The 21,775-nt window shown below is 41.6% G+C and overlaps 1 protein-coding gene across 3 annotated transcripts in view; it reads left to right on the forward strand.

Annotated features, from left to right (window-relative positions):
• The window catches only part of CACHD1 (cache domain containing 1), a 215,038-nt gene that overhangs the window by 165,729 nt on the left and 27,534 nt on the right, over window positions 1-21,775 (forward strand). For all 3 annotated transcript variants that reach the window (XM_040470494.1, XM_040470496.1, XM_040470495.1), the window contains 7 exons: window positions 2,259-2,408; window positions 6,533-6,766; window positions 11,022-11,171; window positions 12,058-12,181; window positions 13,019-13,136; window positions 17,812-17,980; window positions 21,146-21,288. In XM_040470494.1, coding sequence (XP_040326428.1) covers window positions 2,259-2,408; window positions 6,533-6,766; window positions 11,022-11,171; window positions 12,058-12,181; window positions 13,019-13,136; window positions 17,812-17,980; window positions 21,146-21,288 — 1,088 coding nt within the window. The remainder of the gene's footprint in view (window positions 1-2,258; window positions 2,409-6,532; window positions 6,767-11,021; window positions 11,172-12,057; window positions 12,182-13,018; window positions 13,137-17,811; window positions 17,981-21,145; window positions 21,289-21,775) is intronic.

Raw genomic sequence — 21,775 nt, forward strand, 5'->3', positions numbered from 1 at the left:
AAAAGAATGCTTCCAAGTTTAAAATGGAAATCTATAAACTGAAGGAAACCTAATCTTTGTATCCTCATCATTGTTAGGATAATTTTTTAAAAGGGTAACTAACTGTATTCATTACCTATTGCTGGGTAACAAATTCCCCCAACACTCAGTCACTTAAAAAACATTAAACATTTACTATCTCAGTGTTTGTAGGTCAGGAATCTAGATACATCATAGTTGGGTGCCTCTGGCTTAAGATGTCTCATGAGGTTAGTCACACTGTTGGCCAGAGTTGATATCATCTCAGAGTTCAACTTGGGAAGGGCCAGCTTCCAAGTTCATTCACGTGGTTGCTGGAGGGACTCAATTCTGAGGGCCTCGGTGCCTGGCTTCTAACGAGGCTTCTATGAGCCATATGCTATGGCCCATAGCATAGTGTCTGACTCAGAGTGAGAGAGAGCCTGCACAGTGGAAGCCACTGGCTTTTTGTAACCGAATCGATTTCTTAATACCTCCCCACCCCCATTACCTCTCCTGCATTCTATTCCCGAGAAGCAAGTCTTGAAATGCAGCCCACACTCAGAGGGAGACAGTTACACGAGGGTATGGCTATCAGGAAATAGGATCACTGGCAGACCAACTTGGAGGTTGCCTACCACAGTACCTATAAAGTAACCTCAGTTAAATGACAAGAATAAGGACCTGAAGAAATAAGCATATGACATACTATATAAATATTTATTTCTCAATAGAAAGGTAAACTCCCACATAGGATATCTCAATAAAAATGTATAGTGAGCTGGGGCACCTGGGTGGCTCAGTCGGTTAAGCGTCCGACTTCGGCTCAGGTTATGATCTCGCAGTCCGTGAGTTCGAGCCCCGCGTCGGGCTCTGGGCTGACCACTCAGAGCCTGGAGCCTGTTTCAGATTCTGTGTCTCCCTCTCTCTCTGACCCTCCCCCATTCGTGCTCTCTCTGTGTCTCAAAAATAAATAAACGTTTAAAAAAAAATGTATAGTGAGCCAAAGAATCTCAGATTGGAAAAACTGTGAAGTCCGGCTCACTTAATTCCCTCCCTCCATTCAGTATTCAGCTTCTGTTTACTTATCTCCAGTGGTAGGAAATTCGCTACTTTTATTTTGTAGTAAATCCACTTGAAGGAAATTCTTCACACTGAGTTAAAATGACCTCCTCAATCATTCTACCCACAAGCCCTAGTTGGGAAGTAATTTAATCTTGAGTGATGGGTGCTGCTTCAGACTGATAGGAGGGTTTTGTTTGGGGGAGGGGGGTGTTAAGGTTTCTTTCTCTTTTACTCTGTTTGCCATCAGCCTTTGGTTCGCTCGTCTCGAATTAACCAGTTAGTCCTCACAACAATCCTGCAAGGAAAGTACTGTCATGATCCCCATTTTGTAGACAGGTTAAGAGAGCGAGTGTAGAGAGGTTAGAAAATCTGCCTAAAATTACCCAGGCACAACTTATAAGTTACAGAGCTAGGATTTCAACACAGGTGAAATGTTTTTACTGGCTCTCATCTTGATGTTTTTACTACTCTTCTACGCTGATAAGTTTTAAAAAACAAAAATGTTTTGGGGCGCTTGGGTGGCTCAGTCAGTTAAGCGTCCAACTCTTGGTTTCAGCTCAGATCACGTGGGTTCAAGCCCCAGATTGTGCTCTACGCTGACAGTGTGGAGCCTGCTTGGGATTCCCTCTCCCCCCAACCCCCCCCTCGTCTCTCTGCCCCTCCCCAACTTGCGCTTTCTCTGTCTCAAAAAAATAAAATAAACTTTAAAAAATAAAATAAAAATAAAAACAAAAATGTTTTCTGGAGCTACTTAGTGTAGGGGCAAATAACCTTACATTTTAAGAGCCTGTGGAAGAACTACCATCCATTTTAAAGCCTCGTCACCCCTAAACTGTTTGTTCCTGGTAAAGCCCCTAAGTCACTGAGGAAAGGATATATCGGGTCCTGAATCCTCTGTTTCAGAAGGCAAGAGAGATCTCCATCTGGGATGGCTAAATTACCACACCATGAATGCTGAAGGAAATCACCTTTTATCTGGTAAATTTATTAGGAACTTCTCTTCAGCTAACACTGGGTAAATGAGGCCTCCTGGCCCACAAAGGGCATGATGGAAGGGAAGCAGAGGCAGGGAAGGAGGGAATACCCGGCCAGGCAGGTCCTTGAGGTGGGAAAGTCCAAAGGAAATGAAAAAGAAACAGAACTGCTGCCTTTAGCTAGAATCCAATGTAACATTCAATTTGTATGTTTTTGTTTAGATACAGACATGGTCATAATTTACCTGTCAGCTGGCATCACATCAAAGGACTCTTCGGAAGAAGATAAAAAGGCAACTCTCCGCGTCATCAATGAAGAAAATAGCTTTCTAAACAACTCTGTAATGATTCTCACCTATGCCCTCATGAATGGTAGGTAGTATTTCGAGATTTTTCTTTCAGATGAAAGTTCTCTCTAAGTGCATGCTGCTTTCAAAAAAAAAAAAAAAGTAAAAAAGAGCCCTAACAGCGTGCACTTTGATGAAGGGTATGAGGAGAGACAGCTAAGCAGCTTCCTGCACAAGCCTTTCTCTCCCTAACGTTGGTATTCAGGGCATGTGTTAGAATGTCCCTCTGTCTCTCCAGCGCTCTCTCCAACCAGCTCCTCCTTTCTAAACCTTGTCCAGTTATGTGGGCTTGCAAATGATTCTGTATAGCTCCATTTTTTTCAGTTCTCCTTCATATTCTTGGATTTTGATACTGCGTGGAGGTTATTAACTGAGTTCATTGATTTAAGCTTCAGGAAGCCAAAATACTGACCTAGATTCATCTCTATAACCAAGTCAGTGAGTATCACATTTCCCTGCAGAATCCCCACCTACAGCCTCTTCTGCTACTTTCTCCACCTCAGCTTCCTTAACTATATAATGGAGATAAGAATTAGCTACGTGACAGGGTTGTTGGGAAGATTAGCTCTAATGTACAGTAAACACCTGGAGAGTGTCACTTTCCAGGTACTCATGAAGGTTGATTTTGTTGCTATTAGATCAGTATGTGAAAGGGTTTCATAAATCGGTCAATCTGAGGAGATAATATTTTTCCTTCTCTCCAACGCGTCCTCCAGTCTGAGTTCAGCCCAGTTTTCTAACTTTTCTGCTCTGTCCTGTCTCTTCACCTGTTAATGCATATTGCCCTTCCCCCAGAGTATCTTCTCCAGACCCCTTACCCTCAGTGTTCATGGCGACCATATTCGCAAAGCCATGTCTTGACCCATATGGTCTTTCATCCCTCCCATCCATTTCCAGATTTCCATGCAGAACCACGTGGCTTTAGGGACAGTGGTTCTCATTTTAACATGCTAAGGATTACTTGGAGGTAACTGTTTAAATGCAGATTCCCAGGCAGTGCCCTCAGATTTTTATTCAGACCCTCCTAGGCAGAATGCAGGAATCTGTGTGGGTGAGCATGATTCCTTCCCAGATATTTTGTGGACTCTACATGGAAGAACTCAGGGTGTGAGGTCTAAAGGTTCTGAGTTCCAGTCTCCATTTATTAGCTGGTGGTGTATGGCAAGTTACTTAATCTTTTTAGGCTTCAGTTATATCTGTAAAATGAAAATAATAAGATCTGCCTAGAGGTGCTGTGATAATAAATAAACAGGATACAATGTGTTAAAAGTTCCCGACACGGGTACCTGATAAATAACAGGTCCTCAAAGCCAGTTGTAGGAGTGAATTAAAGTTTGTGTAATTTTTTTTCTGGCTTGTTATAGCTCAAAGGCCAAGGAGCCTCTGTCTCACTCTGGCTCAGGGTCAGCTCTCTGTTCAGTATTTCAGTATTCCTTGTCGCCAGTGTTGTGCTTGCTTCTGTTAAACGTGTTGTCCATTACGCTGAATGATGTGCTCACCCGTCTCCTTCCACTTTCCAGAAGAATGAGCTGCTCAGCCATGAGCCGTGTCTTAGTTTTCTATGTATCCTGAGCATCAGGCACAGGGCTGGGCACAGCCGAGGTGGGCAAGCATGGCCTGTTTTTGCCTGGGACACATCTTTCAGTGTTATCTCTGGGTGCCATTTACTCTTTTTTCCTATGGTTTAGCTTCTTTGACTCATGCAAGGAAGGAAGAGACAGAAGAAGGGAAGAGAATAAAGGTGGTTGGGCCTACAACGTATAACATAGTGCACTGAGGTTTTGGAGATGTATTGTACAAAGTGCCCGTCCTCAAGAAGCTTGTGACTTCTTGAGAAAGACGACAGACAAGGCAGATGAATTAAATGCAATGGTAAGAAAACTTACGAGGAAGTGATCACTTATTTTCCATTAGATTCGAAGGTCTGCCCAGGCAGATACTGAGAAAGAAGCTTCCTCGCTATCACCCTTGTCTTCAGTGGTGCTAAATCTTCCCACTAGAGTATTTTGTGCACCTGCTATACCCCTGATAATCCCACTCTTTAAAAACCTCTGGTTACTTCCCTCTAATCAACCTCAACTCTTCTTTTTTTCTCCCTGTAATCTAACTGGACACAACATCATCACTGCCAGGTTTCCGTCTCTCCAAATGCCATCTCTGAGCTTTGTTCATTAAGATTGACACATGCCCTTCATCTACCAGTCAGCCTTCAGATAGGGAAGCAGAGCCACTATGAGAATTTTGGTAAAATGAATTTATCATCAGAATTAAAGTATATGCAATTAAGGGGAAACCTGGAAAAGTAAAGATGCAGAAAGAGAAATGGACAACTCAGCATTTAGTAACCAGCCCTGGCGTGGGTGAATAGGTGGAGCTTGTAGGAATGTCTGAAAGCTAGGAACATCGAAGATCACTTGGGAGGTCTGCATAGAAGCCTATGAGAGGTTGTTGGCCCTCCGTGGCTGCTCTACCCCTGTGAGTTCTCAGTGAAGCATCTGGACTGAACCTAGGGTTGCCCTTGTTGAGCAAGCTAGCCTGCAGCTGAGAAAGGGAACTGAATGCAGATCAGGGAAGGTTACAACAAACTGCAACATTCTGGTCCCTCTGTGTCTGTTCCACCTCTCCAATCAGCAACACTTCACTTTTGGGCCACCTTTAACCTAGAAACATACAGGAAAAGGATTCTGGGAAATATAGTCTCCAGGGTGGCCATTGTTGGTGATAGAACCATCCACCATACCTACCAGTCTGTCACTCTACTGCTACCTTTGCTTCTCATTTCATGATGTAGTACATATAATACCCAAGCTTGGATCACCTTCCAGCCCACACTGTTCTTTTTTGCCTAGTAGATGCTCCTGTTTGTTACTTTGCTTTTATGTTTGAGTCAAACAGTACATGACAAAGAAAGGAAATGTATTTTTTGCCTTTGTCTCCTTTTATCATTCATTTCTGTGAACTTCTCAAGGATGTAAGGCCAGGGATTAATCATCCCTTTCATGCCTTTCGAATTATTTTTTCTCTTTGGAGCGTACCTCTCATCTCCCCTATCTCAACTTGATGTCAAGGAAAGATAACAATAATTTGCTTCTGCCTTTTTAGTATTGTTGCTCGAGTAGAACAAACTCCAAGTTATTTAAATACAATGTGTTAAGAAAAATTATATCCGTTAGATCCTTGTGTGATTTTAGAAATGGACTTCAAGGCTAGAAGCATACATACTCTTTAGTTAGAAGTGATAAAGTCACAGAAGACAGATGAACCATGAACTTTTCAGCTGTTGTTGTTGTTTAAAATGAAATAGCTGAACATGAGGCAAAGCCTTTTTAAGACTCATTGGTTGAATCTCAGTAGTGACTGAAATCATTTGAATTTGTTTACAATGGCATCCATATGGGATCAGTTACTAATCCTTTTGACTATGTTCCAACAACAATAGCAAACCAAAATTTTTTTTAAAAGGCTTATTAAATTTATTTTTATGCTATAGATTACAGATGTTAAAGAACAGTACATCCCAGTATGTCTAAATCTTTTACAAAATTTTTAAAACCCTCTCGATGTACAAAATGTACATTCAATAAATCAAATCCAGTACTGTCCTAACAGTATCAAGCATGAAAACATTTGTAATTAAAATGAGCTTAAAGACACCGGGTTTGGAGGCATCACTAAATGCAGCCCATAATGCTTCCATTGAGTTGCATGAGACTTTGGCAAGTGTTTAATAGGCAAAGAGGTAAGAAATGAAATGGTATATCACTATCCTTTAAAACTCTTAAGCTTTATCTACTATTTAAATGCCAACTTGTTAATCATTACTTTTGTTTTCAAATATTTCAAATGCATAAAGCTTAAACTTTTAGGGGAAAACATCAAGCCAAATGGGCTCCTTTATTTACTCATGTGCTTCTCATAGCTGCCTTTTGAAGAATCCCTTTGCCCTCTTGGCTGTTTGAGGAAAGACGCTGCCTCATGCTTTGTTCCTCAGCAAGAGTTGGTAACAGTGTCCTGGGTCTGTTGTCTCTGCAAGACCTCTTAGACATGGCAAGATTTCATCCATGCCCTTCTTAAATCTAAATGGCAAGGTTATTGTATGGCTATACACCATTTTGGTTTACACTGCCTACCTTTGGCTTTCCGTTTCAGATGGGGTGACTGGTTTGAAAGAGCTAGCTTTTCTGAGAGATCTGGCTGAGCAGAACTCCGGGAAGTATGGTGTGCTGGACCGGACAGCGTTGCCTGTGATTAAAGGGAGCATGATGGTGCTGAACCAGCTGAGTAACCTAGAGACCACAGTTGGCAGATTCTATACCAACCTTCCCAACCGGATGATTGATGAAGCTGTCTTTAGCCTTCCCTTCTCTGATGAGATGGGAGATGGTGAGTCTGGGGACAACTTCCTACTAAAGGAAGGGGAAAAGAAACAGACATGGGTCCACCAAAACAATCACTTTTAAATGTCACCCAACACCCATCTGTGAGCATTAGAAGGTCTGGACAGGCAAGGGAGTGGTCCTCCCTTTCTCTGGCCAGAGGGTGGTGTAGGTCTCTTCCATCAGTCTGGTAGCACTGTATTTTAAACAGAAATCCCAGCCCTACTTTTTCCACATTGCCCTAGCCTCAGTCAGCATAATGGATCTATTGGGGAAGATTACTGAGGATTCCCCAGTATGTTGAGTTGGAACAAAAGAGTAACTTTGCATAGCAGGTGGTAAATCTCAGTTGTGTTTAGGACTTAGCCTGAGAGGTAAAGCAACATGGTATAGTCAAACAAAGACAGGTTTGGCATTAGAGGATTTTAGGCCCACTCCACCCCTTAAGTTGTTGTCCTTGACAATTTATTTAATCTCATTAGTTCCCATTTGGTCACCTGTTAAAAATGTAATGTCTTCCACATAATAAATCTTTCAGGTTGTTAGGAGTAGAAGATTTATTGGTGCCTGGCGTACCTCTCAGTAATAATTACTGCTCTTGTCACTTTATTATTTTACTTTTGTTATTATTACCATTATCGTTGTCATCATCCTGATGTCCCAAGTTACCCACAGTGTGATATTAGGTAAAGTGTTTAACCTTCACATGATTAACTTTCTTGGTCTACGAAATGGGAAAAATATTTCCGTCAAGGCTGTTGTGAGGATTACATGCACTAATATATGTGAAGCACTTAGAATAACGCCTAGCCGACAGTATATGCTCATTAAAAGTACAACCTTTTTCATTCCTTCTGCATATTGTTTATCCTTTCCCCCACCTGTCCCCCTTTCTTCTCTGACAGAGAGGATGGAAGAAGAATCTAATGACTAGCCAGACACCATGACCACATGAGATCTTATTTTTACGTTCCAATAACTCTCACAAATACATCTAGAGAAAACCCACGTATAAAAAGTAACAGGCCAATAGAGTATGTTTTCTAGAAATTAGGTAAACATGTTTTTTCTATAAGGAAGAAATGTAGTAGCCTCTGCTATACGTCAGGTTTTTTTGTGTTTTTTTTTTTTTAATCCTTCCTCTTTCTGGCAGGGCCCACAGATATGTAGACTATAGAAACTCCCACCTTTAGATAAAGTTATTTCCTTTTATAGGGAAATGTCAAGTTTTAAATGCAAATGACTTTTGATGCATCTAACCCACAGTATTGAGTGCCGGCCAAGCCTTGTGTCAGGCAGTGATGGGTAAGGCACACATCCCACCCTCAGCAAGCATGTAAGTCTGATAAGAGAAAGACAGATCGATGAATCATCTTAATACTGTGTCAGAGGAACAAAGACAGATGTGGAAACCGAGTCTGTACAAGCACGGAGGTTTATACAGTCAAATCCTTTGACCGTTAGTGATATCAGGCAGAGTAAGACCCTTCCTAAAATTCACCTGTACAACCCAGAGAGCTATGCAAAGGCTGTAAATCAAATTGTGGGCAGTTCTTTGGTTCTGTGCTGGCTGATGCTTTCCAAAATTTAGTCCTCAGGGCCTGTTTTCTGAATCCTCTACGGTGGGTTTCAGTGACTGGGTTACTGGTCTGTCGCATTCCCCTCCTAGAGCGTGCCTTTCATGTTTATATTTTCAGTCCCTAGAATTATTGGGTGACATCTCTGCTAACTCCACAACATGGGGATGCTGAGCCTAGGAAATCCCATGTTTACTTGGCTCTAATTCAAAACCTCCACAGATTAAAATATCGGTTACTGGACATATTTCTTTTAACAAGTAAATCTATGTACTTTAGGTTAAAGTAGAGAGGGCCTTTGGGGATTTCATTAAGTATAGCGAGAGCTTAGCATACTTTATTTGCCACAATGGGATGAAGAGTCTTCTGTCCGAGATGATAATTGAAAAGTAAGATGGTGTTTCTTTTTTCAGGCTTGCTCTCAACATAGCCAGAGGAGGATAGAATTCTGAAGTGAGCGTATGGTCTCAGAATATTTGTTGCACTTTGCTGCTCTATGAAGATGCCTTTAATCTTAGACACAAGCCCAGGGGAGCCTGGCGTGCAGGTTATGACCTGTGTCTCCATGCTAGCCCTCATGCACTGCTCCCATCATTTATAACCCCATTGTCCAGGGATCCCTAAGCAAAAAATCTCCTTAAGATACATTGCTAAAACCTTCTGTTGACTGCTTTGGAAATTATAATAGTGCATAACTTTTCTTTTTTCCTGTTTTATTGATTTATAATTGACATATTAACATTGCATTCATTTTAGGTGTACAACAAAATGATTTGGTGTGTGTATATATTGTGAAATGACCACTGTAATAAGTTTAGTTAACATTCATCACCCCACATAGTTAAGACTTTATTTTCTTGTAGTGAGAACTTCAAAGATCTATTCTCTTAGCAACTTTCAAATCTACAATACAACATTGTTAACTAGAGTCACCATGCTATATATTACATTCCCAGAACTTACTTATCTTACGTCTGGGCACAACTTCTCACATTTTTCAGTGTTGTGTGCCCTTCCTCCTACCACGTGATGCATTTAATTGGCCTTTGCGACCACAAGTAAGTCACTAATACTTTGAGGGGCCTCACACGGGTTTCTATATGTGGGAGTCTATTCTTTGTAGAAGACTTGAAGTATCCAATTCCCTTTCCTGGGTGTTTATAGAAGAATAGTTTTTTGATGTGCTGCTAAGGCATGAACTTGCCATTAAGTGCAAGAAAATACAAGAGTAAGATGGAGAGAAACTATGCGTCTTTTTGTTTTGAGTTTTACTTGGAACCATAGGATTGTAGAACTGCTAGGGGTGCTAGAGATCATTTTGTCTCCAACACATGAACAGAGGTGGCGCCACTTAACCCAGCTCAGTAGGAGAGCTGGGAGGAGCTCTCCTGGCTGTTCCGATGCTCAGGGCCACGCGCTGACCCCCAACACGTGTACGTTGTCTTTGCCTTTGCTTTTCCCTTTCCTGATTATCCTGTTGCTTTTATATGGCCTGGAGCTGCGAATGGCTTTTATAATTAAAGAGCATGAGTGGGGGAGGAGCAGAGAGAGAGAGAGAGAGAGAGAGAGAGAGACATGGAATCTGAAGTAGGCTCCAGGCTCCAAGGCTGATGTGGGGCTCGAACTCACAAACCGCGAGATCATGACCTGAGCCAGAGTCAGACACTCAGCTTACTGAGCCACCCAAGCACCCCTAAAGCTTTTTTTAAGTTTGTTATTTTGAGTGAGAGAGTGGGGGAAGGGCAGAGAGAAAGAGAATCCCAATGCTGTTTTGGAGCCCGACATGGGGCTCAAACTCACAAACTGTTAGATCATCACCTGAGCTGAAATCAAGAGTCAGATACTTAATTGAGCCACCCAGGTGCCCTCAAAACTTTTTTAAAAAAATAAATACAGAATATGCAACAGAGACCTTATGGCCCGCACAGCCTAAAATACTGACTATCTAGCCCTTTACATAACAGTAGAGGAGCTCCTTAGCTGAACAACTAGAAATACATTACTTTGGAAACCCACTGTCTTCTTTAGCTGCTCAGAGTTCTCAGTGGTCAGATCTTACTAGATTCTGTATCTTTCTAAGGTTTTTCACCTCATTTTCTTGTCTTTTGATAGGTTATATTAATGAAATAAAGTACCTTATAAGCATTCCTTTGTAACCTCTTTTCGTCTAACAATCCCTAAAAATCAGTAAAGCAGTTACCACTGTGTCACTTAAGCAGATGTGGAAAGCGGGACCCAGAGAAGTTATGTCCGATGTCATATGGAAAATGCAGAAGGGGCACAGCTAGGCTAGAACCCACATTTTTCAGTTCCTTGGCTAGTGTTCTTTCACATTCAGTTGAATCTTCCCCACTTGAGGAAATAGAATGATGTAGTAAGTGCTGCTGATAATTTGCACTGATCTGGAATGACTGGTCAGGTGAGGAAATAATGGGAAATGTACAAATTGCCTCTGAAATTAACTTGGGGTGTCTGAACCCCACAGAAGACTCTTTCCCCTGAAGTCTTGCTCACTTATGCCATCTGTGGAGGCAGTGGTTGGGTACTGGATCACACAGGTCACTTCAAGATGAGAAGATGCTAGAGGGCAGATATTAGCCTTTGGGATTCACTAGCACACAACTCCAGTCTTTGTTTGGTACATTCTCTGCTATCCCTTGGATTTGTTTTGTTTTTAAACCATAGGTTTGATAATGACTGTGAGTAAACCCTGTTATTTTGGAAACCTACTTCTGGGAATTGTAGGTGTGGACGTGAACCTGGCTTACATCCTCGAAGACGTGACGTATTACCAAGATTCTTTGGCTTCCTATACTTTTCTCATAGATGACAAAGGTAATCTGCTAAAAATTAATCAGAGGGAAGAATGATTTGTGTTTTGTAACCTGAAGAAAATAATCTGTAGATATTCTGATACTAACAAAGTAGGAAAATCATAGTATTTACAGAAAACTAGTGTGACTAGAACTGCTCATTTGCAGTGGAACAAATTCTTTCTGGAACACCATAAACATGGCAGAATGAACCTGAAAATGACACACATTTGTTTCTATATTGCACTGAGGGGTAGGTAACAGTTATTTAAAACATCAGGAAATTAGACTCCAGGACTGAGTAACACATAGAATGTGATCCTTTGGATTTTTTCTATACCCTTATCTTTAAATTCACTGGTGTTAAGGTTTAGGTGATAGAACATCTTTATTTTTGTTTATTTATTTTTTTAACGTTTATTTATTTGTGAGACAGAGAGAGACAGAGCATGAACGGGGGAGGGGCAGAGAGAGAGGGAGACACAGAATCAGAAGCAGGCTCCAGGCTCCGAGCCATCAGCCCAGAGCCCGACGCGGGGCTCGAACTCACGGACCGCGAGATCGTGACCTGGGCTGAAGTCAGACGCTCAACCAACTAAGCCACCCAGGCGCCCTGATAGAACATCTTTATAAAAACAAAAACCCAGTGACTAGTACCTCCCAAGATATTCTCGATTAGACTCTTGTTCCATAACTTAAGGCATCTTTCTACACTTCAAGTTTTACACAAGAACACGTAAAACAAGTTCCATTTCTATTGGACTGGCCAGTTACACACTGAGATGTTGAGTATTGGCAGTCATCCCAGGGTATCCCACATTTCAGATGTGTGATAGGCACTTATATTAGAATCAGCACTTCTTCCAGCATGTTTCCCATAGCTCATGTCTTTGTTTTTTTTATTTCAGGGTATACACTTATGCACCCATCTCTCACCAGGCCATATTTACTCTCAGAACCCCCACTTCATACTGACATCATTCATTACGAAAATATCCCCAAATTTGAGCTGGTTCGGCAGAATATCCTAAGGTAAGGAAAAGGTGAAAGTTATAGTAGTTGTTTTTTGGTTTTTTGGTTTTTTCCCTGAAAAAAAATAGGACCTTTTGAGGTCCAATACGAGTGTGTATTATAGGATATAAAACAAGTATAAAAATTAATGTTATTAAAAGTATCCTCCATGAATTTTTCATAAGAATAGTAGGTAAAACTTTGTAGAACAACAGATAGCCTCTTAAAACTATTAGGGGAAAAAAAAACTATTAGGGAAAATGTCTTGTAAATCAGATTCTTTGTTCACATTGCCATTAATTTATAAAATCAGATATGTTATCTCATTTAAAAAAAAAACTCCCAATTGTACTAAAATGAAAAAAAAAACAAAACGGTAAAATAGAAGGTTAAGTTGAGGACCAGCTTTAGAGCATGCCAAAAAATAGCTTGGCAAAGCAGCATCCATTCCATTGACAGCACAATCATATACAACATTTTCTTTTGAAATAAAGAACAGATTGGATTTTTTCCAACCGTGATACATTATTTTGGCAGATGGTAACCTATAGAGAAACGGGTCTTTGTGCTCATTGGCTGTAAATTAATGACTGAGTGATTTGAGACCAGTTTGTCTCTGGAAAGAATTAGAATGGGAGGGGGGATGGCAGGGGTAGAGCATAAGGAATATTTTTAGTGCTGAGCTGACATCATGCTTTTACAAAATTGAAAATTTCACATTATCTCTTTCCAAAGTGATGAGCTTCATTGCTTTTCAAAATCAGGAGGTGGTCATTGACTCACAGCTTCTTCTCTGCCTTTAATTAAGAGCTTAATTTTATCTTTTGCCTGAAGTATTTCATTCTGTTGCCAACACAGCCTCCCTCTGGGCAGCCAGATAATCACCGTCCCTGTGAACTCATCCCTGTCCTGGCACATAAACAAGCTGCGAGCCACCGGAAAGGAGGCCTACAATGTCAGCTATGCCTGGAAGATGGTGAGTTAACAGGACGTCTTGGCAGGGGAACTGGGGGTTACATTGCTACTGATGCAGCAACTCCAGGGAACTTAGATCCCATAATGTTACTCACCAATTTTAAAGGGGTTGGAAAAAGAGGAAATTCCACAGGTGTCCTCTTTTTTGTTTGTAAAAGCAATCATTTTTCATGTTGAATGAGTCAAACCGTACAAAAGGATATAAAGTAAAAAGTAAACTTTGCCCTTCCCTCTCTCCTGCCCTTGACCTACCATTCCCCCAGAAGTCACCACTTTGATCAGCTTCCAGAAAATGTTCACATACAGGGATCTATATCTGGGCATGTGCATGCACGTTTAGTGGCTGTGTAGTGTAATGTTGAATTGATGGACCAAATTTCTTTAAATAAGTCCATCAATATACATTTAGATTATATCCAGTGAGGTTTTTTTGTGGTGTGTGTGTGTGTGTGTGTGTGTGTGTGTGTGTGTGTGTGTGTGTGTTTAATCATTTTAAACTCAGGTTGTGGAAGTTAGGAGTTGAAAAAGAGATATGAGGGGCATATAGGCGACGCAGTCGGTTAAACATCTGACTCTTGATTTCGGCTTAGGTCATGATGTCATGGGTTTGTGGGTTCGAGCCCCATATGGGGCTCCTTGCACTGGCATTGTGGATCCTGCTTGGGATTCTCTCTCTCTGCCCATCCTGTGCATGCTCTCTCTCACTCAAAATAAGTAAATAAACTTAGAAAAGAAAAGATATGAAAGCATAAATGCCCTCTACTGACATTTTCCAAGGCAAAGAAACTTTCGGATTAGAATCTGGATTATTCATGTTCACCACCAGCAGATGGACAGTGAAGTGATCACCTGTGGCCCCCACTTCAGCTTCCTTTGACTAGCTTCATTCAGATAGCAGGCCCTCAGTCAGGGGTTCAAGCACACAGTGCCCACAGTACTCTTGTCACTGCCCTTTACTACCTCTTCCCAGCAGAGAATCAATGCTGTTATGGGGTTCTTGACATTGCAGTTGGCCAAAAGTAGAGTGGACTTTCATTTTTTTAACCACCTTTAATTCCCTTACATGGCCATATCTGGTGTTTAACCCATTGACTCTAAATGGATCTACATATTCATCTCTTTAAGAATGACTTACTGAATATCTAACTGTGAGCTAAGAAGGAAATAGAGGAATGCTCCTCTCTCTGCCCTCATAGAGCATCCAGCCCAGTGGTGGATGCAGACAGACAGCTTGACCCAGTGTCTCTGTCTGGTATGGGAATGACAGGAATTGGAAGTAGCCAACATGCCTTTAGACAGGACTGTCCTCCGACCTTCTTGTTCCGTTCTTAAAGGATCATTGTGGCAACATTGATTTCTATGACGGAAGTAAAAGCAAACAAAATAATAAATGAAATCTTTTGAGAAACTCGCAGTTTGCAAGCCTGATTCTACTGGTTTTTTGTTTTTTTGTTTTAGTGTTTATTTTTGAGAGAGAGAGAGACAGAGCGTGAGCAGGGACAGGGACAGAGAGAGAGGGAGACAGAATATGAAGCGGGCTCCCAGCTCTGAGCTGTCAGCACAGAGCCTGATGTGGGGCTCGAACCCTTGAACTGTGAGATCATGACCTGAGCCGAAGTCGGATGCTTAACTGACTAAGCCACCCAGGCCCCTCTTCTGGTATTTTACTGTTTGATAATGCAGAGTTCAGGATAGTCAAAGTATTTTGAAATTCTCTTACCTCATTTTCAGGATTTTTTTTTGAGAATGATTGCGTCACATGCCCTTATTGTTACATCATTTGTAAATAAGAATGAATGGCTTAATTTTCACATCAGAAAGGGTAAGTTATGGGGCACCTGGATAGCTCAGTCAGTTAAGCATCCAGCTTTGGCTCAGGTCATGAACTCGCAGTTCATGAGTTCCAGTCCCATGCTGGGCTCTGTGCTGACAGCTCGGAGCCTGGAGCTTGCTTCAGATTCTGTGTGTGTGTCTCTCTCTCTGTCCCTCCCCTGCTCATGCTGTGTCTGTCTCTCTCAAAAATAAATAAACATCAAAAAAATTTTTTTTAAAAGAAAGAGTAAGCCATACACCAGAATACTTCACTGAAAAATACTTTTATATTTGAAATCGGAGATTATGTACCACTAATATATCCTAACTGAAAGCAGCTCCATTGCATCCTGAGAAAATCTCTACCTTATTTTGTTGACATTAAGAGAAAGGAGGATGGGCACCTGACCGTCTCAGTCGGTGGAGTGTGTGACTCTTGCTCTTGGGATTATGAGTTCAAGACCCATGTGTGGGTATTACTTACAAACAAAATCTTTAAGAAATTGAATTTTTTTTTTTTTTAGAAAGAGAGAAAGGAGGAGATACAGGCATTTTTAAGACCCTTTTTGCACAGTAAATAAACCCAATGTTAACATTTTGGGAAGAAGTATCATCTTAAGATAGTTTTTCTTCAGTGATATCAAGAAATTCTGGCCATTCTGTGTAGCCAAATGGATACAATCATGTAATCACTTCAGGTAGAAGTGTTAGCTTTCTCAGAATTCTGAAACTGTCAAGAACATCGCTATGATGTGAAAAAGTAAAGAGATAATAAATAATGAGATTGAAGTTAAAGAGGCTTGCCAGGTTACCCGGCCAAAAATAGCATATAATTTTAAGTTATCTTTGGGGGGGGGGGAACATATACTCCCCCCGTCTTCAGGAATAAAATGGATTCTTCTACTAAATGTAATTCAAATAGATTCAGCTTATATTGAGAATAATTATTTGAACTGCTTAGCATCCATAGATACAGCAGATACTTATGGATTATATTTCACTGACTTAATTTAAATAGAATGTGAGAGATTATGTTAGCATTAAGAGATTACTACCCTGTCACTGTGCAGCTCAAGTCCATCTTTGAGCATTTGAGGAGACTGCATGCTGAGACAGAAGAAAGTACTGACTTCAGAAGATATTACAGTGTTCCTGTGTGACACAGGAATGGCTCACTTTAAAACGTGAGTCCCATGGGCAATCAGTGAAAAAAAAACACTCCCCGGTGCTGGAGAGCCCTTCTAGATACATTATGGTTCCTTAATGCAAAGACTATTTCAGCTAAGAACACAATAAGAAGACCTGTACTGGAATCGGTTTTCCTTTCCAACTAAGAACTATTGAAGTGTTTCTTTTAGATGCTTAGGGTAACTTTTTAAATTTTTTTTAAACATTTTTATTTATTTTTGAAAGAGAGAGTGAGTGGGAGAGGGGCAGAGAGAGAGAGAGGGAGACACAGAACCTGAAGCAAGCTCCAGGCTCTGAGCTGTCAGCACAGAGCCCGACATGGGGCTCAAACTCATGAGCCGTGAGATCATGACCTGAGCCAAAGTTGGGCACTCAACAAACTGAGCCACCCAGGTGTAGATGCTTAGGGTAACTTCCAATTGTTCTCTTATAGAACAGACCCGATCCTACAATTCTGGTCCTTCTGGCAAAGTGTTCTGTCTTTTGGTTCCTTGGAACATGTAACACAGCACACAAAGGTGACTGCGTGCATTGGGAAGAGGGGAAATAGTAAATGCCACTTGAGAACACTGTTATTTTCTAATTTGTGGGTGGAGGAAGAGAATTAAATTTGCTAATCTAACTGAATATCCTTGACAGCAGTTCCAGGAAGATGCAAATTTCTCCCATGTTTAAAAAGATTCTGCAGCCATCTTCATAAACCCTAAATTATACTTTAACCTGCCTACTTAAATTTCTCCTTGATCATGAAATTAATCCTTTGGGCTGCATTACTTCTCATTGTCCTGTGGTTTTAACTTAGTTCTGGTTATCACCCTTTCCATTTGTTGACAAACCATCTTTCAGATAGATTCGGCCTGTCTCCTTCTTTAACGGACTTACAGAAGTTTGGCTGTCTTGTATTTTTAACTTTAAGAAACTAGAATTAAGTAGCTTGCTTCTGTTTTGATTCGTTGGTAGACGGTTTTTCCCAAGAACTTTACTTATGTGTCCATTTCTAAGAGCCAAATGGGTTTGGAAGTATTCCTATTTGTACATAGGAGCTTGATAAATTAGGCTGAGCTACGGTACATTTGCCTATTCTGGTCTGAAATGATAAGTCAGGCAGGCTTTGTGAGGCAGCCATGGGATTTGTACTTTTCACGAGTCTGAGATCCTGTCCATCTCCAACCAGGAAAGGAGAAAGCATTAGTCGGGAATACAATGAATAAACCAGATTCTATATAGGCTGCGTACATAAATTCAGAATTGGCTTTTGAAGTAGTCAATTCTTGGAATACTCATTGCAAAACCAACTATATATTTTGAAATACATTTCAAATCCAAACAGAAGTAAGTGCTGTATTTTCATGCCATGCTCCAACTTGTATTTGTCAGCTTAAATAAGCAAAAAGGCCATAGGGTTGCTGTTCCAAAGGGACTATTCTGTAATCCCTTCATTAGCTCCAGGATTTTCTGTTACATACGTTCTTTTCCCTCCATCAGAAAGGAAAGTAGAACATGTAATCATTTGCCAGAGATATGTTCTCTCACCCCATCCTCGCAGCTTTCATTCACTCATCAAATATTTTTCTGTGTGGGATAGAGACAGAGATAGCAGAAAATAATGTAGGTGAAGTCACTGCCCCTAGGAACCTGTGTTTTCTGGATTAGAAATTCTTTACTGATTTTTCCAGGTACAAGACACTTCCTTTATTCTCTGTATTGTGGTGATACAACCGGAAATACCCGTCAAACAACTGAAAAACCTCAACACCGTCCCCAGCAGCAAGCTGCTCTACCACCGGCTGGACCTCCTGGGCCAGCCTAGCGCCTGCCTTCACTTCAAACAGCTGGCGACTCTAGGTGAGGCCTTTGCACTTTGCAGTTTCCTTGGTGGGCTTACTCATAGCAGCTCACGATAAATACCTGCTTGAATTTAGAGGGAAAAAAACTAAAACAACAAAAACGAAAAAACACCTGGATGTTGAATGACAGCAGTGCTAGTTTGGGGATACAAATGTGAAAACCGTATGAGGCCCTGCCTTGGGTCCGGTTCTCCAGCAGATGAGGATTTGTGTGTTGGTGATTTATTAAGGATGGGCTCTAAGAAGAAACTAGGGAAGAAGTGAGGGGAAACAGGATAGCGAAGGAGGAGAAAGCAAGCAAGAGTTGGATTTTTGGTGAAGTCCCAGCCTCAGCCTAATCCCGTAGCGGGGCTTTGGAGTGTAAATTACACTGCAGAGTTTGCCCAGACTGAGGAGAGGGAGCTGGACTTTCATATTCCTTTGTATCTTTCAGCTTTCTGCTAATGCTAGGCGGAGAGGTTTTTGTAGCCCAAAGGCAGTCCGTCAGATAGTCACCAGTCTGGCCCATTAGAGGCCAGCCCAAAGATATGGAGACAAGGAGATAGAGGGCTACAGGGTAAGACGTGGAGAAATAGTAAGTGGGATTCGAGGGTAGCACGCCCATATATCTACATAGCATACCTGTATCTATCGCGGGCCCCTGTCTCCAAAAGAGCATAGGAAATAGGCAGATAATTCAAAGGAAGCACTTAGCTCCTATAGATGAGGACATGTGGATTTATCAGAATTCAAAATTTTCCCAAACTCCCTCAGAAAGTAGCAAGGCTGAAATGTGACTCCCGCTCCTTCTGTGCCATGGTGCCACCTTTTATTACATGCCACCATGTGCCAGGCACATACTGGACATTCATGCAGGACTCCTAGTACTGCGAAACAAGCACTCTCTTCTTCACTGTTGGAAATTGTTTGGATTCAGAAAGGTGACTAAGGCTCCTTAGACAACTGGCAAATCCCTATCGATGATAGGGATTTTGAGGCAAAGTGTTAAATATATGTCAGAACCCCCATCAAGAGGGCTGAAGGAGGGACATTGTCTTTCTCGGTACACAAAGAGGACTTTTTTAAGTTTTCTCTCTCAATCTGCATTTCTCCCTCAAAGTGCGTCAGCCTTTGCGCAAATGCCCAGTCTCTGTCACTACAAGAAAGGCCCACTTTCAATATCTCTCCTTGGCCCTACTCTTTTGTCCCTGAAGCATTTTGGTGTTTTTTATATTATTGTATAATTATTATTTTGTTGTTTTTCTTTTTTAAAAAAATTTCTGGTCTCTCCAACCGGCTCCTAAGTTCTTTGAGTTCGAGGACAGTCCTCCCTCTCTGGCGCATCTGTGCCCGGAAGACCTCATGAGCATATGCACATGAATCCACAGCACACTGCTAGGCAGACTTACCTTTTTAAGCTTTTGTTTTCTTCTCCTCAATAGGAATATAACACTAATCTCCCAGGCTATGCCATGGTGGTATCATGAGAATTAGCATTACTGGAAGCAGTATCTTTTGATATTAGCAGACTACATAATTCTGACCTGTCCTACTGAGGATAACCGAAAATGGATAGCAACTTGAGGGGGGAAAAAAAATCTTCCTGAAAAGTATCAAAGAACTAACATGGTAGCTAGAAATTGGATCCAAGTCTAGAAGAAAAGAAGAACCCAGAGAAGGAGGCCACTGTTAAAGCCACATTTGCAATGCACCTATTTACCAATCCAGGAGAAACAACTGTGAAATTAAGCTGTGCTTTAGGGGGGGGGTGCCTGGGTGTCTTAGTCATTTAAGCATCTGACTTCGGTGCAGGTCATGATCTCACAGTTTGTGAGTTCAAACCCTGCATCAGGCTGTGTGCTGACAGCTCAGAGCCTGGAGCCTGCTTCAGATTCTGTGTCTCCCTCTCTCTCTCTCTCTGCCCCTCCTCTGTTACCCTCCATCTTTAGGGTAAGTGTGAATTGAAACTAAAGAAGCCCTTGACTTGATTCCTACCATCTGAGTGGTCTAAGGAAACTCACACATTAACTAGTCATGGACTAGTTGAATGTTGAATATCAAAGCCCCATAGTGCAGCTCTTAGACTGGTACCCTGTCATCTTATTGAGAACTGTCTCCATCTACCCACCCTGCCTCATCTTGGGGTGTGGCACCTGGCAGAATCAAACAACAGTCCTCTCTGTAGGAAGGACTCCCTCATCCTGTTAGGATTCAACTCTTTCCAGAAATTTATTTTTAAATGCCATGTCCTGCACAGTCAGAGGTAGCCAGGCCACAAGGAAACAAGATACCATGAGTGAGAACTAACAAAAAGAATGGAAAATGACCTACAGATTTGAGATTGGACACATGACTGGTGCTTTCCTAAAGAGTCTAAAAATGTAAAATTGAAGTAAGAAATTTCACAGAAACATCGGTTTTTGTTTCATAATGTAATTCACTGTGGGGATTTGGGGCTTAAATAGATCAAACTGGGTTTTCCTCTTAGGACCAACAATTAAATCATACCTACAGTAACCAGTCTATAAACTTTTGTTTATGCCAAATTTGGCTATCCCTGTCTGTGCGAAGAATTTTTTTATTTGATTTTTTGCATTGACTCCACAATTCCATTTTTCCTTCCTTTGAAATATTGGTACCAATATAGACAGTCGTAGTTAACACAAGGCATTTGTGACGTGCTCTGGCACCATTCTACAAGCTTTACATTTATCAACTCATTTGCTTTACATAAATTCACTGATGTATTGGTGCTATAATTGCCTACTTTGCAGATGACAAAAGCATCACCACATACATTACAACTTACCCACCATCACGTGGCCAGGAAATGGTCGAGCTGAGACTCAACCTAGTCTGGCTCCATGTGCTGTGCTGTTCCTTAATCCTAGTAAGTGTGAGATACTATGTGTAGACTTAAAAGATTTTGAGCATTTGCATTTTAGGCACTTGTATCTATTTGTACGTGTATCTCTTATGGTTCACTCATGACTATAAACTCCCTGAGGGGAGAGAATGAGGCCTTTTTCCTTCTAAGCTCCTAGTGTTGAGTTCTTTGCTCTCCATGTGGAAGACTTGAGGCCACCATAGCTAACAGATTGGCAGAGCCTTAGCGATGTTTTTGTTTGGGCCTGAGATGAAGTCTCCGTGTTCTCAGGCCTGGCTTTGTTTGCTTCTCTTTCAGAAAGTCCAACTGTCATGCTGTCTGCTGGCAGCTTTTCCTCCCCATACGAACACCTCAGCCAGCCAGAGACAAAGCGAATGGTGGAACACTACACGGCCTATCTCAGTGACAACACCCGCCTCATTGCTAACCCAGGGCTCAAAGTGAGTGCTGGCCTGGGGCCCCACTTCTGCCGTACCCCCTCCACAGGCCTGGGAGGGGGCACTGTCAGTGAACCTTTGAAGTGGGAAGCCCAGCTCTGGATCTGTGCCTCTCAGCTGGAGAGCCAGAAAGACAGCGTGTGGCCCCCGGGAGGCTGGTCGGCGATGACCCTACCGAGGGATTAAGAAGCCCTGTGGGCCAGATGAAGAATCTCTTTCAGGCCTTAGATGCACTAGGAGTTTTCTAGGTAGGGGGGTGTGACTTAGAGATCAGTGGAACTTTCCCAGCCCCATTTTTCCCAGGGGAAAGAAGTAAAGTGCCCCTATGGTCTGTTGAGATAAACATGACGAAGTTTAAAGAGGAGAGATTTAGCTGGGATGTGCGTGTGCGTGCATGTGTGTGTGTGTGTGTGTGTGTGTGTTTGATGCTTCACTATAGGATCTTTCTTCTTAAATGCAGAAAGCCTCACTAGGATGAACAATCGAGTAA

This window comes from Herpailurus yagouaroundi, unplaced genomic scaffold (assembly GCF_014898765.1).
Source record: "Herpailurus yagouaroundi ecotype Mexico unplaced genomic scaffold, PumYag 77, whole genome shotgun sequence".
Lineage (NCBI taxonomy): Eukaryota > Metazoa > Chordata > Mammalia > Carnivora > Felidae > Herpailurus > Herpailurus yagouaroundi.